The following is an 18,785-nucleotide window of genomic DNA, read 5'->3' as shown; positions in this document are numbered from 1 at the left end:
TCATTTAAAATTTTATCAAAATTCTCTAGCATTTTCCTTTTACTCTTGTTTTTTAATTATTTATTTTTTTAAAAGATTTATTTATTTATTCATGAGGGACACAGACTGAGAGAGAGAAAGAGGCAGAGACATAGGTAGAGGGAGAAGCAGGCTCTTCACAGGGAGCCTGATGCAGTACTCTATCCTGGATCCTTGGGATCATGACCGGAGCCAAAGGCAGGTGCCCAACTTCTGAGCCACCCAGGCATCCCAGTTTTTTAATTTAAATTCAATTTGCCAGCATATGGTATAACACCCAGTGCTCATGTCATCAAGTGCCCTCCTTAATGCCTGTCACCTAGTTATCCCATACCCCTATCTACCTCCCCTTCTGCAACCCTTTGTTTTAAAACATTTTTCTGTTTGGTTTATCCTCTCAGTCCATTTTCTAGCATTTGGTGCTAAGTTTGAGACAAGAAGTGGTGATGTCAGGGGAGGATATCACAACAGTGACTTAATGAGGGATTGTTGGCTCTTCTCCCTGTACTGACAATTCCATATGGACACATTCTTCTCCCTTTGCTGTACCCTTCCCCACCCATACTCAAATGAGGTCCTTCTTGCTATTGCTGAAGGAGAGCACCTTCTAATTACCATACTTAAGAAAAAGAGTTACTCAAACCAAGTGCCACTTTCACTCAGTCAGATACTTTGGAAATTTACAGGACCAGTTACATGAGTCTGAAGTTTATTCAGACTGGCCTCAAATGCTACTCAGGAGAATTGCTGAGCAATGCCATCATCTTGTTCCATAACAAGACAGAGCCTTTTCTGAACCCCAAACCAGTCTCTGAGCATCTCACAGACTTTGTTGAGAAGAAAAGCTTCACTGAGGAGTGGGGGTTGGGGGTCTGCAACTCAACCCCCTGAGAGGGTCCTGAGGTAATACCCAGGTGGCCTGGAAAGTCCTGTTAAGGATTATTGGGTAGAAGCACAATATAAGGACAATAACCAGGCTAGCAGATTATATTCTGTTGACTGATTTACAGGATTAACCTGAGTACATTAATTTACCTTCTTTCCAGTTAGGAATTCAAAAGATTGATTGTCAAGTTCTTCCAGAACCATCAGTTCTTGTTGCATGTGTAGTACGGTCACTGACTCATGAAGGGAGGCAGGGAGTAGGAGTTAGGTCACTCATGGAGGGAGGAGAAAATACTCTGGAATGGTTTCTTTCTTTCTTATCCTTGTTATGTAATATGTGGTTTCCCCAAAGAAACAATATGCTAAATAAAAATTAGGGTCCCAACCCACAGAAGCCTATTTTAGACCACGCTTTTGCTGACTATATTCAATTTAATTTAGTTCAAATCAAGAAGATAAATATTTTTTTTCCTGCAAGAAAGAGGAAGAAGGAAGGTTGTGAGAGTGACCCAAGTGGTACAATTTAGAGTTTTCAGTGAGCAGGGTAAAATGTGTGTGGAGAGGGTGGTGTGGAAAGATGAATAAAATGTGGCCCCTGCTCTCAAAGAGCTCACACTGTAGCTATAGAGACAGACAGATACTCAGCTAATATGTGCAATGATAATGGTGGAAGTGTTGTCAGACTAGAGGATAGTAGAAATATTAGTTCTAAGTGGGAAAATCTAAAAGACTGTGGAAGATGTGGTAGCTGCCTCTCATGATGTTAGGGTCTTGCACAGAAGAGGGATGAAGATAGGGTGGACATTTGAAGCAGAGAAAATGATTGCACGAAGACTCAGGTGGTCAGCTCCAGAGCACAATCAGGACACAGTCAAGAAGCTGCTGTAGAGGACGGGAGGTGGGGTGGAAGAGCACAGGCGCAGGCCGACCTTTTTGAGTTGGTCTGATGGTCTAATCACTTACAGAGTAGGTATGTCCATACTTTTCTTGTTAAATTACAGGCCGTTGATGTTCAAAAGCATATTTTTTTCTAAACAAATGTGGTCTGATCTCGGACTGAGGAGTTGTCTCATATATAATTATTTATTACCATAAAGAGTAAGAAAGTGATTAATTGCCAAGATATTTGTTATATTTAACTTTCTTGGGATAGATTTATCAAAGAGCAGCACAAGAGATGTTTTCATAGCTTTATGTCCTGTTTTGTAACTGATCCATTCTGCAACACTGTACCTTGTTATGGATAAAGCAAGTAAAGCTTTGTGCTGTCATTGAGGATACTAGGTCTGCAAGCTGTAAAAAGCAATCAGGGGGAGGAATAAAGAGAAACACAAAGAATGGACCTCTAAGAAGGGTCAGACCCAGGAATAATTTGCAAAAGATTGTGGATATCTGATATCAATGTCTACCTATTTGTGAGTTTCTGGACAGCGTCATGTATAAACTTCTTTCTGTGGGTTGTTCATGGGGTAAGGAGCCTGTGGTAGGTGGTGAGAAATCAGAGACATGACTCAGTGGTGTTTACATGATTTCATGTTATGTGGACAAGAAGAGGCTGAATGAAATTCAGTCCTTTATTGAGATATCTGGTTGAGCCAAGCATTTGTCTATAACTCCATCTTCAATTCATTCTTTCCATTGAGGAAGAAACAGAAAACTCATGGGTAGAGTCTGTTGAGTTCCTGAAATTCCAGTTCTAGGTAACAGTATACATACATATTAAATATATTATAAAATAAATGGTGAGATACTTAAATAAAATGCTTTTGAAATGTTACAAAGTAATTATTGTCTACATCTGGTTTCCATTTTTCTTGTTCAACATTATGCTTTTGAAAATTGACACCTCTGTAAACTGATTTTGAGATATACACTAGTGGTATCTTAACTGAGGAAATGTTTCATCTTACTCTTAAAAATATGGGCTCCATCTCATTCTTAAAAATACTGGCTCTGGTCCCAAAGGGGGGACCTTTTTGTAGAAGCATTATTTTGGCCCTTACTCTACGTCTTGCCCACGAGTCAAGAGAAAACCAACAATGTCAAGGGTTTGATTCATTTACACATTTCTGTCCCCTTACTCTCATCCATAAGGAGACAGCTTTTCAATTGTAAATGGTCATCTCTTTGGGCGAATGACAAATAATGTAGCTGTGTTACCAACAATAGAAAAAAACATACAAAACCATCCATAAAATATGTCATCTGGCTAGCAATAAGGAATAGCATGTTAAATTATGGTACCTTTTGAAAATGGCATATTACACAATTGTTAAATGGTAATCAGGAACACTGCATAAAAACATGAAAACATACTTGGCATATAAATAAAAGAGAAAAGAAAAACACACAATTTTAATATTTAAGTACATTTGGGGGAATCCTGGAGGATAATATGCTAAAGTTGAAATATAGTAGTTCCATTAGGATAGTGGGCCTGTGGATTTTCAAAAAAAATTTCTTTAATGTTATAAAGTAATAGTAACAATGAATTCACTGAGTAAGTGATGCTACAGGTGCAGAGGGGAGAGAGTAATAAATAGAGGTTGGATATTACAAAAGGGAAAAACATTCAAAAGAATGAATTTTCCTTAACTACATGTGCCAGCATAGTGGGTATTAAGATCCATAGTATTGAAAACATTTCCAAAGGAGATTATTAGTAGGGTTTGGAAGAGAGTCTGCACCTAACTATATCTGGATTTTGTTTACCGTGATCATAATAGAAACTAAATCTTGAAACAGTTGTCTAAAAATGCTCCAGCTTTGGTATCTTGGCTAAATCCACACTTTGAAATCAAGAAACAAAACAAAAACAAAAACAAAAAACCCAAAAATAAAATCAAGGAACAGTTTGAAAAAAAGAACCCATGAGCATAATAAATAGGAATATTGAACAAGAAAAAAATCAATAGAAATAATTTCAAAAATAAAATGCCTATTTAAAACCAAGTTGAAATGACTCTGGATTAACAGCAAGTTAAAAAATAACTAGTACCCACTTTAATTTATGTCTGTCTGAAAACCCTTAAAGGATACAGGGAATAGTCTTCATGTCTATTATATATATTTTTTTAATAAAATTTTTTTATTTATTTATGATAGTCATACAGAGAGAGAGAGAGAGAGAGGCAGAGACACAGGCAGAGAGAGAAGCAGGCTCCATGCACCGGGAGCCCGACGTGGGATTCGATCCCGGGTCTCCAGGATCACGCCCTGGGCCAAAGGCAGGCACCAAACCGCTGCGCCACCCAGGGATCCCCCATGTCTATTATACTAATATCAACAATTTGCTAACTTGACTAGAGTGAGCTGCTGTTTTCCTCTAACAAGCTCACTTTTGTCACCTTGTTTTCCTTCTCTTCCACTTCTGTTCAACAGAATGGGTGTTTCCTCTGAATAGTACTTAACAAGTGTTGATTTGGGGCACTAGGCTACCTTCCTTTATATTAGGAGGGGGTTACTTAATATATGATGTTTAAAAATTCACACACACAATCACACATTTTATTCTTTCTGATCAAAGTTAAGTCACCCAGTCCACATTTGCAAACCATTATTTTAGCACTGCAGAAAATTCCCTCTAGAGCATATTTAGATACTTTAAGTATTTTAAGTAGGTGGATGGAAGAAGAAGACTGAAGTTAAGTTTCTTCTGAAATAAACTTGAAAGTGTGATCAAATATCTTAGATTTCTAAACTAGTAATTGACTTAGGACTTGGACATTGGAGTATGTGTGTGTGTGTGTATGTGTGTGTGTGATATCAAGGGTTTTGAGATGATCTAAAAGATATAGAAAAGTAACTTTTATACACCTTATACCATACCTAACACTACAAACATCTCTTTTCAGACCTTGTATAGGATTTGCTGAGTTTCTGTGAATATCCCTCTCTGATATCTTGCTATCTCTTCATCCCTGAAGATGTCTACAAATGGCAAGCAGATTAGAAAGGGTTTTTTCCCTTCAAATTAGAAGTTTTATTCTGGAGAGAGTTAGCCATTAATTTTCACCTTCACTGAAACATGATTTTCATCTTTCAAAATGCCCTAGAATTATTAAAAGGTATTGTGATTTTAGGAAACTATTTTCCCTCCATGCCAAATCCAAAGTAAATTACATTTACTGCAAAGGTATGTATTGAATTATTTGGGGGCTATAGTAACATAAAAAAACTATTCTTAATTAACATCTTCATTTTATTTTCAGAAATGTATTTGTTGAATAAATAATATTTGGCAATAAAACCAATCTACTTTCATACATCTACAAAATTCTTTTGAGTAGTAGTAAGAACTCAATCCATGTCACATAATTTTTATCATGAATTGCATAACTCTGGCATGCATTTTGCTGTAACTCATTCCCTGGCATTATCTAAAGTGTCTTTGACATGATGCCATAGAATATTCAAACTAGGAATGAACGATAGACATACTCTAGTATAAGTCCGTCCCACTCCTCCCTGATTTCTGAGGAGTGAGAACTAAGGTATAAGAAGATAAAATTTGCCCAGGATCACACATCTTATTTTCTGACATTTAAGCCCTACTAAAAAAAATCATACTCTTTTGATATTGATTTGGAAATTGTGATTTTTAAGGGCATGATTCTTAAGACTGAATGATTGCTGCACTTAAAGACTTGCAGAATTGGACCCAAAATATACAAAAGGGGTATGACTAGAATTTTTGTCCTCAGTTTCCCCTTTGGGAGAAAGTGGCTGAAACTATCTGATCATTAAAAATAAATCATCATTCTGTGAAGAATGCAAAATATTCTGATCTTCAAGATGAAAAATATACCATGATTTCTCTATATAATTCAACATTTCTTTTCAATATTTCTCAAATGGCATTCTGGCTAATTGCCCTCTTATCTATTACAGTTAAGGAAGTTAAACAGAAAATACATTTTAGGATCCCATTGTGCCTTTTTCCTTCAGCAGCAAAAAATTAATTATGAAATAAAGCAGACTTCTGTCATGCAACACTCACTGATTAGGTGAACTTAATAAAAACTGAGTTTTAGTTAAATCTAGTAGATTAACTCTCGTTTCATTGGCATTTATAGTCTTTGGGAATGTTGAATAAATGTAAAAATAATGACACTTCCATAAGTTTAACCATTGCATTTTATGTAAATTCTGCATAAAGTTCAAGACTAATGTATTGACTTCATAGTTTTCAGATTTTAAAAGACATATAGGAATAGTTATGACCAGAACTCCCAGAAATGTAAAAACACTTGAATACATATGTAAAACTCATTTTGACTTGATAAACACAAATTCTAATCTATGAAAATATTACATCAAGTCATTTTGCACCTGATGAGGAAATTATACATGAATGATAGTATATATTAAAAAACACTTAAGATAAAGACCCAGTAAATCAATTTAAATGAGTTTAAGAAGTTACATAGCTATCTAAAAATGTTAGTTTTTTACCTAGCTGGTCACACTTAATTTATTTTATTTGAAATCTCTGATTTTGTCAGAGAGTAATATCATAAAACTCAATTAGATAATTCAACTGCCTTTAACTAACCTTTCTCCAAAAACCATCCCACCTAGGATGGAGTAGCTTTTCTATCTTGACTTTTCTTCTTTCAGCAAATAAGTATGAAAAGCTTTCACTAGACAAAAATCTTTTCACATAATGAAGCACTAACTTGTTTTGTCTTTCAATTTATTGAGACTTAAAGCAGCTCAGTTTCCCTATGGCAAGTCTATGTATCATTTCATGGCTGATATCTGTAGCCCACTCTAGATTTATCTTGATTTTAGCACTTTCTGGGTCATTTTACAAAACATCCAATATGGTTTAATTATTAAAAAGCAATTAGAACTGCTTCCTCTCCTACCCACTGCCTCTTACAGTGTCCTTAACCCTCATCACCCTTCCCTAAAATGTGTCCCCAACATGCCTATTTACATGGCTCTCAGGCACCCGGGGTTTGCAAACCCACCACATACCAAGTCAATTTCTAACAGTTTTTAGGCTGTTGGAGCAGGGTAATTTCCTTCCCCTGGAAGCTGAATGTAGTCACGTTTCTATCAACACAGCAACTGTTGTATGCAAAGCTTAGACTATTGTCTCGTGGTCCCACCTGCCTTGGCTCTGATTGATGTAACAACAGTATCTGTCATAGGGACTGTTCTGCTTGTAGGAGCAAACGATGATACTGTCCTGGGGCACAAAGAAGATGCTGTCCTCAGGCTCAGGGCAATCAGATCGGTCCCAGGCTGAGCACTTGGCATCCAAGGCACTGTAGGCAAGGGAACTGCCTGAGGGACAGTAGCCATCCAGGTATCTAGATGTCTCCTCCTGATGCCCACTCTGGACCAGGCTCTGGCATTCTCCTTCCGGGCGTGTAGGGGTGGTGATGGAACTGGCCACAGGCACCTCTGTCTGCCCCTGGCAGGGAGGCTTCCCCCTGAGGCCCACCTTCTTAGCCAGCTCATCTGAGCTTCCCTTGCCTGACTCCAGGTCTGAAGGGGTCCTCAGCAGTTCCACCACCTCCTTGTCCTTGGATTTCCGGAAGCAGGGCAACTTGCGGACCCATAGCAGCTCATTTTCAGGCCACTTGGTGCATCCCTCAGTTTTCCTGGCCAGGGCAATGGCTGCGATGCCTGGTAGGCAGATAGCTGGCCCGATGGCCAGGAGGGGGATGTTTCCCAGAGTCTCTCCTTTCATCCCAGAGACGGTGAACATGAAGCCAAAGACCAGAAAGACACTGACCAGAGCCACCACCAGCCCAGTCCTCGGGTTTATGTCATCAGGCCGCATCTTTCACTCCATCCAGGTTGGGGGCTGCTTGCTGGTTAGAGAGCAGTGGTTCTCTCTTCTGTCAGAGGCAAAACCAGTGGGTTAAAAAAAATAAGAAAGAAAAAAAAAAAAAAAAAAGAAAGAAAGAAAACCCAAGTCAATTTCCCACCCACCCACCAACTCTCTCTCTCTTACTTGTCTCTCTCCACTCGTCTGACAATCATGATCTCTGGGTCTCTATTTCTTCCTCTGTTTCTCTGTCTCTGTCTCTCTCTTACTGCCTCTGTCTCTTTCATATAAACATCCACCAACTGGGGGCACTAAGGTAGATACCTGAGGTTTCCTGCCGTCTCCCAGGAGCGGGGAAAGAAGCCAGGCCGAGTCTCCTTAGAAACCTCCACAACAGCTGTCCCCTCGGCTCTCTCCCTTGTTTCTGGAAGGAAAGCCTGGCTTTGCCCACTGACTCTGCATCCAGGAGGTGGGACGTGGGAGCGCGTCCTTCCCGACAGTGCCCGTCGGTCTCCGGAGCTCTGGGAGCGGAGTAGCAGCACGGCCTGGCGCCGGCTCTGCGCACGGGGCGCCGGGCGCTGGAGGGAGGAAGGACTTAGTCTGGGAAAGAGGGAAAGAAAGCACCGCGCGAGTCTGGCCTCGTTACATCACGTTCAGAGCCGGCTCAGAAACAAAGAAGGACGCGCGGGGGCGCGAGGGGTTCAGACCCCGGGGAGAGCCACCCGGTCAGAAGAGGGTGCCCAGGGTCCCCTCGGGGTGCTTGGAGCAGCCGGGGGTCCGTCCCGCCGCTGCCCGCGGGGGCCCAGCAGGACGGCTGCGACCACTTGCGTGCCTGGGGAGGGTCTGGGGGAGCGCGGCTGCCGCTGGCCGCGGGGCAGAAGTCGAGTGGGTTTGCCACGAGGCAGCCTGGGCCAGAGGTGCTGGCTGGAGATGTCCCTCGGGACCTGGACCTTTCTCCAGTTACAAGTCTAGGTGACCCGGCCCGACTGACAGCAGAGCTCCCGGGGCGGGGGGGGTCCTCTGACCTCGAGGCTCTCGGGGCTCAAGGGGCTGCACCGCTCCAGGGTCCCGCTGCGGGCGGACCGCTCTTGGCGCGGGCGCGGGGCCGCAGCCGTGCGCAGAGCCGCTCCAGCGGCAGAGAGGGCTGCGCCCCCAGAGCCCACAGGATGGGCGCCCAGGCTGAGAAAGGGGTGAGGAGTGGGTGTCAGGTCTTGCTCGAGACTTTGGAGGAATCAACAGAGCCCCTCCCCCTGGTCTTCCAGCTCCAGACCCAGGAGTGGTGGCCTTGGAGACGGTCCTACTCCAGTACCGCGGTGGAGCCAGCCAGCCCGACTAGGTCAAAGGAGAAGGGTTCTCTGACCCGGATCCCCATCCCTGCAACTTTGCACCTGACACCAGCTAGCGACGAGGAAGGGCCTTGACTGGGAGGGTCGAGCAGTGGTCAACACAAAAGTATTCCTTTTTTTTTTTTTTTTTTTTTTTGACGTGGTGACGGATTAGAGGACAGGTTGCAGGGGAAAAGTGAAGCAGGGTGACCTAGGAGGACTGTTCAGTCAGCCGAGTGAGGCATGATATGGTCCTAACAATGCAGACACTAGGAGTGGCTAAAAGAAAGTGAATTTGAAGGATATTTAAGGATACAGTCAAGTGTCTTGGATGAAAGGAAGTAAGATGGTAGTAGGAGTCATGGTTGCCTCCCACATTTCTCACTCAGTCAATTGAGTAGATCGGGAATCAGGCTTCTAATTTTCCATATCATCCTACCGCGTATGTGTGTGTGTGTCCTTTGTACTCATGCACATTAGATAGCTGCTGTATTTCTGGACATGAAATCATGATCTCGGGAGTAAGAAAGGGGAGAAAGACAACGGGGTAAAAGTGAGATGCCAGCTGTTTGACCATTTATATTAGGAAAAAAATTGTTTTCTTGACAGTCTGATCAAGTAGATAGACAGCTGGTTATATCTAACTGGCCAGAGGGATGTCATACGAACCACTTCTAGATGCAAAGGAGCCTGGGAAATCACAGTTTAATTTTTGAACAGGTTAATTGCCAATCTGAAAAAACAATCAGGATTTTGCTAGCAAGGAAAAAGAGGAGAATGAATATTGAGGAGGCAACTAGCAGTGTGTGCCATATTTATTGAAACCCTACTCTTGCTCTGCCTTTACTAACACCATTCTATCCAATTTCCCTCTATTCCATGGTCACTCTTTTGTAAGCTACTTTGTAAACTCTTCTTTATTTTATTTATTATTTTTAATAAAACCCTTGAATGTCAATATTCCGCTGGCTATGTCCTAATTGCTCCCTTTTCCTGATTTCTTTTCTCACTTTATAATAGTTTTAAACACCAAGTGGGTAGGATGATGACTCCTAAATTTATCTCTTTAACTCTGTCCTTTTTCTTCAGTTTCAGATTTGTAATATGTAACTGTCTACTTGATATATGTCTGTATGCTACACAGGCACCTCAAACTCAACATGACCCCAACTGAGCTCATCAAATTTTCTTCAAACTTGCTCTTTCTCATTTAACCCCAACTAAGAAATTAGCAATTGTCCTCCATTCCTTTCTCTAACAGCTTGCATCCAGTAAGTCACCCAAGTCATCATAGTCTTACTTCCTAAATCCCTTGATCTCCTCCTCTTCTACCTGTGACCTTACCTCCCTGGGTTTTAATTTCCTGTGAAACAAGGGCTTTGGATGAGGAGCTAGTTGAGGTCCATTTCAGCTCTATCATTCCCTGGTTCTCTGACAGTCACTTCTGCAGGGTAGGACTGATGTCATTGTCATGTAGGTGCTATGACAGAAAGGAAACCAAGTTGGGTTTTAAAGAAGCAACATTGCTTAACAGAGACCTCTGCTCACTTGTACGAGCATCTAATTCCATTCTGACTTTTAAGCCATGCGTTTATCTACTTAAGCATTAGATAAGACCCATACATAAAGCCACAGGACACTTCAATTACTGTTTAATCATAAGCCTGATTCTCAAAGCAGTTGCTTTTTAGAGGTAATTTCAGATGGTCTTTGAAAAGCAGGTATACTTGTCTAAGTCCAGCAGCAAAAGTAGGTGGGGTGGGGGGGAGACATCACTCAGGGTCACAATATTCAGAGACAGAAAAGGCATTCTTGGTATTTAATTCCTTGCCTGAACAGGTTGATTGCAGTACAGTTTTAAAACCTTAACCAGTTCTTGTAACACTGTAAGCATAATATAGCTATGTACAAAAGGTTTTCATCAGAAGAGAAAAGAAATTCAGCCTTTGGAATGAGGCTTTGGTATGTGGGTGTTTGAGAAGGAAATGGAGAACCTTTTATTTCAGAAATTATAGAAATCATGGGATGCTAGAATTTGAAGATACTTTATAAAATATCTACTCTAACCTCCTTTATTGTATGGATGAAATCCAGAAAGATTGCATTTATGCAATGTAACTTGAGTATTTATTATATGCTTGACACTGTACTAGCTGCTGAGGATACAAGTTGAATGAGATATGATCTGCCTTTATAGAACTCACATTCACAGAGCAAGATACGTGTATTAGTAGGATAGGATATATCTCCATCCAGTCCATTGAATCCAGGCAACTGGAGGCCCTGCACCATGCCTTTACTTTAGTGGAGTCTCTCTTTGGCTCCTCTAACTATGCCCTTCTTTAGAGGCCAAAGTAATGTGCCCCACCTGGACATCTTCTTACCCTTTGTAGACCATGTGATGGGTACCCAGAAACCTAGAATTCCCTGCCCAAACAGTCCCATACCTGCCTCCAGGGCTTGTGCACAGCTCTTTGCTAAGTCCATCCTCCCAAGTGGATGACCATACTGTAGATGTACACATCCCTAGGCCTTTGGGGTGGCTAAGGGACCACTGTTTTTGTGTGGATAAAGCTCTGGCATGCAAGATGGGGTGTCTATACTCTGCCTGTCAGCCCCTTCATGGTTTAGAACAGAGCCAGGGATGGGAAGAGAAAGGCAGCATTTGTTTTATTTTTGCCTGGAGCCTCATACATGTTATTCATGATAGACATAGAGAGAGAGAGAGAGGCAGAGACACAGGCAGAGGGAGATGCATGCTCCATGCCGGGAGCCCAATGCAGGACTCGATTCTGGGTCTCCACATCATGCCCTGGGCCAAAGGCAGGTGCTAAACCTCTGAGCCACCCAGGGATCCCTTAGAAAATAGATTTAAGGCAGGTCAAGGGCAGAAGCAGGAAGAGCAATTGTGATACTAGGTGAGAGATGATGTGACTTGAACCAGGGTGATAGCAGTGGATGTGGCAAGAAGTCAGATTCTGGATATATCTTAACCTAAACTGACAGTATTTGCTAATAGATTTGGGATGTGAGGAAAACTGAGTAGTCAAGGATGATTCCAGTACTTGAAATTTGAGGTGGGAAATCAAGAACATAAATTTGAACATGTTCACTTGATATATTCAAGTTGATAATACTGATAGAGTTAGTGTGCAAGTCTGGATTTTGGGGAGAGAAGTCTGAGCTGGAGATAATAATTTTGGGAACTGCTGGGACATGGCTATCATCTAAAGCACTGAGACTAATGAGGTAACTTAGGGATCAAGCATCAATAGATTTGAAAATTCCAAGTACTAATTACTAAGGAATACCAACTTTTTGAGGCTGGGGAGATGAGGAGGAACTAGCAAGAGACTCTGAAGGACTGATCACTGAGGAGAGAAAATGAAGAGACATATAAGACACCAAAAGAAGAAAGCATTTCAGGATGAGGGCATCAATTCTGTTGATAGGTCATGTATAAAAAGGACTAAAAAGTAACCACTGGACTTAGCAACATGAAAGTTATTGGTGACCTTTAGAAGAACAATCTAATAGAGTGGATGAGGGTGAAAGTTTGAAAGAAATGAGTCCAAGAGAGAACAGGAAAAGAGAATTGGAGGCAGAGAGCAGAGATAACTCAAATGAGTTTTGCTGTTGGGGAGAACAGAGAAATGAGATGATAGCTAGAAGTGGCCTGCTGGAATCAAGAAAGGAAACTTTTTAAAAGATGGGAGCTCTCTTAGCATTTTGCCTGTAAAGATTTAAGAAACATAAATTTAAATGGCCATTTTTATCCATTAAATTTGTAAATATAAAAAAATAATATGTATGCTGTGCTAAAATGAGCACTTGCATATACTGATGGTAGGAATGTATTGGTACTAACTCTTGAGTGGAAGAAATATGTCCAGATATGGCAAGATCCTTTTAAAAGCTCCTACCCTTTGCATGATCATTATATTGAAAAATGCTAACAATTGGTATATACTGATGGAGAGAACAGCCCCAGGTACCATCTAATTAAATTAATTGACATTTACCTGTCTCAAGGTATAGAAGGAAGTCCCTACAACTTCACCAGTAGGCACAGAGACAGGGATGGCAATGTCTGAGTAAGGGAGGGTCACATCTGACCTTCTAGGAGCAAAAGAGTTTCTCTCTAGATTTACCATATATACATAAGGCTTATTTTCATGAGTCAGATCCAGGCCTGCTCATAGCTTGGCTTCACGTCTTCTGAGACCACCTGATATAACAGCAGGGTACAATTCACATAAACAAAAGCATAAACAAAATCCTCAGTTATCATCCTGCAACTCTATTGTCCCACGCAACTGGTATGAGTACTTCCTTGAACTCAGTCCTATGGAAACAGAATGGAGACCACTTTGTGGAAATCTCTGAAAGTCAAGCAAATTAAGACTTTGGATGAGTTATTTTGCCGCACTGTTCAATATCATAGCCGTTAGCCACAGAAGGCTATTTAATTTTAAATTATTTAAATGAAAAAAAATAATTAATTAAAATGAAATTAAACTGAAAAAATCCAGTTTCTCAGTTGTGCTATCCACATTTTAGGTGCTCAGTAGTCATACGTGGTGATTGGTTACCATGTCAGACAGTGCAGATATAAAGTGTTTCATCATCAGAGAACATTATGTTGGATAGTGCTTGTAGGTCTTCTCATGATCTGCTTGGTCCAGGTATTATGATTCTAGCAATCTTTCCTGTGAGAATAATCAGGGGCACAAAAATATTTATGTATACTAGTAATAAAACATTGGAAAGCACTGAAATGTCCAATAACAGAGAGAAGGTTATGTACAGTATGGTGCCTCCATTGGAGGAAGTATTGTGCATTCAGTTAGGGGAGTATTATTCATCCATAAAATCATATTTTGAAGATTTCTTAGTGACCCATGAAAATGGTCTTAATATAACTAATGAAAAAAAAATAGGAAGAAAAAATTCTGTTAAAATATCTTGAAAAAGTTGTTTAATAGGATCCTAATTACTAAAAGAAATTAGAAAACAAAAAAAAAAAACAAAAGAAAATACCCTCAAAATATCAACAGTAGCTATCTCTAGATGGTACAATATTACAAATTACTATTATGTTCTTTATATATTTATAAATCTTTAAAAATTTCTACTCTTATTTTATAATAAGAAAAAGTATTTTTTTTAAGAAAAAGTATTTTTAAAAACAAAGGAAAGGGCTCCTGCACATATTAAGCACTCAATAAATGGTAGTTGAATAAAAGATTCATGAAGACTTGAAAGACTAAGTGAACAAAGTCAAATTTTCTTTAGTTTACTTTTTCCCTAAATTCATCTTACCCCCTTCCTCATTCCAGCACTTCCTTATAGGAGGGAAAAGGATATGGAGTAAATTGGGAAAATTGAAAAAAAAACACAAATTTTCATGTTAAATTGGAGTGGGATTTTGCCATTTCTTTAAAATTTATACTAATCATTTTCGAGATTTCTTATAAGCCTGTTTTCAACCTAGAAAATAATAAATATACTATTTCTGCCCCTTTTGACTTATCTTAAAATATGATCCTTTTGATGCACCTGGTTAGAAGCTTGACTGCCACCCCCTTCTTGGATAGAATTCTGACTCATTTATTTAACAAATATTTATTGAGAGCCTCTGACTTATCTGGTTGTGTTCACGTTTCCTCTATACCTCCTCCCATCTTTTATACCTCTTGGGAAGTAACTAAGATCTTTAGTAAAAGCTACATTTATACCTCTTTCTTTATTTCACTTGGGGTCCTCAGAGAAGTAAAGTAGCTTTGATTATTTTTCCAGTGCTGAATTAACAGAGCTTTAAAAATTCTTTTTTTTTTTAATTTTTATTTATTTATGATAGTCACAGAGAGAGAGAGAGAGGCAGAGACATAAGCAGAGGGAGAAGCAGGCTCCATGCACCGGGAGCCCGATGTGGGACTCGATCCCGGGTCTCCAGGATCGCGCCCTGGGCCAAAGGCAGGCGCTAAACTGCTGCGCCACCCAGGGTTCCCAGCTTTAAAAATTCTTGTGGCTTATTAGGGCTCATTAGATTGTGCAGAACACAGCACAAAGTACAAAGAAAGCCTAGAATTTTCACAAATCTGTTTTTAAGTTAAAAAATAAAGCTGGTGCAAACGACCGTGTTAGATTAATGGTTCCAAAGATAAAAACCTTTTAGGTATCTGAGTGGTTCCAGCCAAACATCCGTTTGCTCTCCAGGACTGAGCTTATTCAACAGCTTAGATCTTTCTCCATGTTGTCCTTCTTTTGATTCTGTACAGGGACTTTGGTAAGGGAATAAAGAAAGAATTAGAAGATGAATTTTTAGGCATCATGAAGAGTTGAGAGTAGAGAATTCTGATGTAGTTTGATTCCCAAACTAAAGATTGATCTGGTTTTCTTACTCTCTTGTCCTTAGATTAAGCATAGTGCACTGACATGTCCAACCCTTTGATAATACATGTTTATAAAAACCCAAACAGAGACCATCAACTCATTTTATTATTATATTCAACAAACACTTAAAGGATTTCTTTAGAAGCAACCAGAGTCATATGCCCAGATTTATGTGTAAGGATGTTGGTTATGACATTAATTTTAATATGGAAAAATATTAAATGGTTATATAAATTATGTTACATCAACACACTGGGATGCTTTATAATTATGATAAATTAAGTTGCAAATCGGATCAAGATGGCAGGCCAAACATATATACCTCTCCTTCCTCAGGCTTCTAAAATCTAGAAATGAGATTAGAGTTTTTTGTGAATTAATCTGAGATTAATTCTACCACAGTCTTTTGAAAACAGGAAGAAAGCCACGAAAGACAGAAAGCTGATGAGATCTAACTGATAAATAAATGCATATAATCTTCACAGACTTTCCAAAAATCCCTGATAATGATGCACTTCAATATCCTATAAAAGATATATGGATCTGAGAGTGATGGTTCCCCAAAACTTTGGAAATAAGATTATGAGTTGAGTGTTAAAAAATTCATACCCAATGAAAGAGTATCAGACTGTGGGATGGAACTAAGACCTTGTCTGAATATTTGTGACTGAAGAGTTTTGAAAACACTGAGATTCAAATTAAGGCAGTTTGGATATATTTTTAGAGAAAAATAATAGCAGCTCCCATCATATTTCATCATTAGAAAGAGATAGAGAGTATGTTACAGAGAGTATATTACAAAGAGTATATAACTAGAGAGCAATATTTACCACAAACCAAAGAAAAGAAAGAACAAATGGGTTAGACATTTGCTATGTTTATCCAGCACTATTCAGAGAGAAGATGGGGGCTACGGGAAGGAAGTGGTTTCTCAGGTTTCACAGGATCTCCTGCATCTAAAATTTTTCAAGACCTTCCACCTTTCTCTCACTTGGCAACATTCTGATGATTTTGGCTTCTCAGGCAGTCTGGTACTATGAAGGCTATGACCATCACGGCTGACAAAAATCTTCTCTTCCCTCTTTCCTCCCTTCCTTTTCTTTTAAAGAATAGCTTTATTGAAATATAATTCATATATCATATAATTCATCCATTTAAAGTATACGATTCAAAGAAATTTTAGTATATTGACAGAGTTGTACAGTCTTCACCACAATCTCATTTTAGAACATTTCCATCATCGTAAAAAGAAACCTGGTGCTCATTTACAGTCACTCCTTATTCCCACCCCCGGTTCTAGGCAACCACTAACCTACTTTCTGTCTCTATAGATTTGCCTCTTCTGAATATTTTGTACAGATGGAATCACACCATATGTGTTCTTTTGTGTCTGGCTTCTTCCACTGTGCATAATGTTTTTGAGGTTCATCCATGTTTTAGTATGTATTAGTATTTTGTTCCTTTTTATTGTCAAATAGCATTCCACTGTATGGTTATACCACATTTTGGTATATTTGTCAGTTCAATTTGTCTATTTCTATTTGTCAGTTCACAGACATTTGAGTTATTTCAACTTTTTGCATAATAATTTGCATAAGGAGGGGGAGCTGCAGGCAGAGAGAGAACCAGGCTCCCCACTGAGCAAGGAGCTCCATGTGGGGCTTGATCCTAGGACCCTAGGATCATGACCTGAGCCACAGGTAGACACTTAACTGACTGTGCCACCCAGGTGCCCCATGGTTTGATAACTCTTATAAAGGAGTAGGGCAAACACAGGAACTGAGACCAGGTACATGGAAGTGATAAGGATAAGAGAGAAGAGTGAAATTAAGATCAACTCAGGAGGGATCCCTGGGTGGCGCAGCGGTTTGGCGCCTGCCTTTGGCCCAGGGCGCGATCCTGGAGACCCGGGATCGAATCCCACGTCGGGCTCCCGGTGCATGGAGCCTGCTTCTCCCTCTGCCTATGTCTCTGCCTCTCTCTCTCTCTCTCTATGTCTATCATAAATAAATAAATCTTAAAAAAAAAAAAAAAAAAAAGATCAACTCAGGAAAAGAGAAAATTCTTAAAAAAAAAAAAAAAAGAAGAAGAAGAAGAAGAAAAAGAAAGAAAGAAAGAAAGAAAAAGAAAATGAGATGAGCTATTCTGATATTCTCCTGTAAGTTTGAATTGGGGACACTGAGAGGTTAAGTGTCACCTTTGGAGAGCTGAATAGTGAAGTGAACTTAGGAAGTGAGGCCACTATACCAGGCTGTGAGTAAGAAGACTGAGAAGAGGAAGCCAGGGGAGTGTGAAGGGACAGAACCAGATGTTGACAAAACCTGAGGTAACACCAGACCTTGAGAGAAAGAAACAACCTCAGTCTCTGATGAGTCTCTGCTTCCCAATCATAGTGTTAGAGAAGAAGGGCTTTTTCCCTCCTCCTGGTTTCTGTAATGAGGCATTTTTCTTAATATGATCTTAGCCTCTCTCCATACCCAGAAGGTGAGTTATTTATCTACCTGGTAAGTTTGGGAAGCATAACTGAACTTGCTTGGCTTCTTCTTCTGCCTAGAAGCAAGCTGCCCATAGGGAATAAGGATTCAGCTTTGGGGCACCTGGGTGGCTCAGTGGTTGAGTGTCTGCCTTTGGCTCAGGTCATGATCCCAGGGTCCTGGGATCAAGTCCTGCATCAGACTCCCTGCAGGGAGCCTGCTTCTCCCTATGCCTATGTCTCTGCCTCTCTTTCTGTGTCTCTCATGAATAAATAAATAAAATCTTAAAAAAAAAAAAAGGATTCAGTTCAGCTTTGACTCTTCTCATGGGAAGCTTGTTCTGCTAATTCAGCAAGCTTGAAATGAGGTAGTGCCATAGACTGATGTTTGTGTCCCTGCCTCTCTCCCCACATTCAAATGCTGAAACCTAATCTCCAATGTGAAGGTATTAGAAGGGGCGGGGGGAGGGCATTTGGGAGGTGATTAAACAGTTTCACCAAAAGAAAAGTCCCTTGCCATTTTTGTGGTGGATTATGCTTTTCCTTTCTCATGGTCAACCAAACGCAGTCTTTCCATTTCACAGGGACACTGGGTACTTACTATGTACTGGGCATTGCAATAGGTGTGAGGTCTCATCTCCCAGAGGCCTTTCCGTGGAGTGGAAGAAATTCTGGCTTACGAGTCAGAAAATGTGAATTCTTGTCCTGGTTCAGTTGCTCATAGACCAGGTTACCTTGGCCCAGTCACTTGGTATTTTACCCTATTTTATCTCAGTGCCTTATTTGGATGCTTGGCTCTAATGATGGAGAGGGACATTTGAATTCCAGGCAGATGTCTTCTGTGCTTTTAATACTTTATTTCTAAAAACCATTTTTTAATTGCAAACTCCTTATGTGTCAGGCA

At 40.1% G+C, this 18,785-nt stretch overlaps 1 protein-coding gene across 2 annotated transcripts; it reads right to left on the bottom strand.

Moving 5' to 3' along the window:
* Positions 1-2,459: 2,459 nt before the first annotated feature.
* Positions 2,460-8,569, bottom strand: TMEM215 (transmembrane protein 215). 2 transcript variants are annotated; one of them, XM_025432936.3, is made up of 2 exons: positions 8,012-8,569; positions 2,460-7,757 (listed from the first exon to the last, which is right to left on the bottom strand). In XM_025432936.3, exon 2 carries the CDS (start codon positions 7,697-7,699, stop codon positions 6,995-6,997), a length of 705 nt encoding a protein of 234 aa, XP_025288721.1. In that variant the 5' UTR covers positions 7,700-7,757; positions 8,012-8,569; the 3' UTR covers positions 2,460-6,994. The 2 variants fall into 2 exon arrangements, with proteins under 2 accessions (XP_025288721.1, XP_048947803.1); XM_049091846.1 differs by lacking the exon at positions 8,012-8,569 and adding an exon at positions 7,874-8,003.
* Between the last annotated feature and the right edge of the window lie 10,216 nt (positions 8,570-18,785).

This window comes from Canis lupus, chromosome 11, assembly GCF_003254725.2.
Source record: "Canis lupus dingo isolate Sandy chromosome 11, ASM325472v2, whole genome shotgun sequence".
In the NCBI taxonomy this organism is placed as follows: Eukaryota; Metazoa; Chordata; class Mammalia; order Carnivora; family Canidae; genus Canis; species Canis lupus.
The sequence above is the reverse complement of the archived record's forward strand: the minus strand, read 5'-3'. Positions and strand labels throughout refer to the sequence as shown.

Excerpts from the sequence above, each read along its gene's own strand:
- TMEM215 (XM_025432936.3), bottom strand. The coding sequence starts at position 7,699 with ATGCGGCCTGATGACATAAACCCGAGGACTGGGCTGGTGGTGGCTCTG.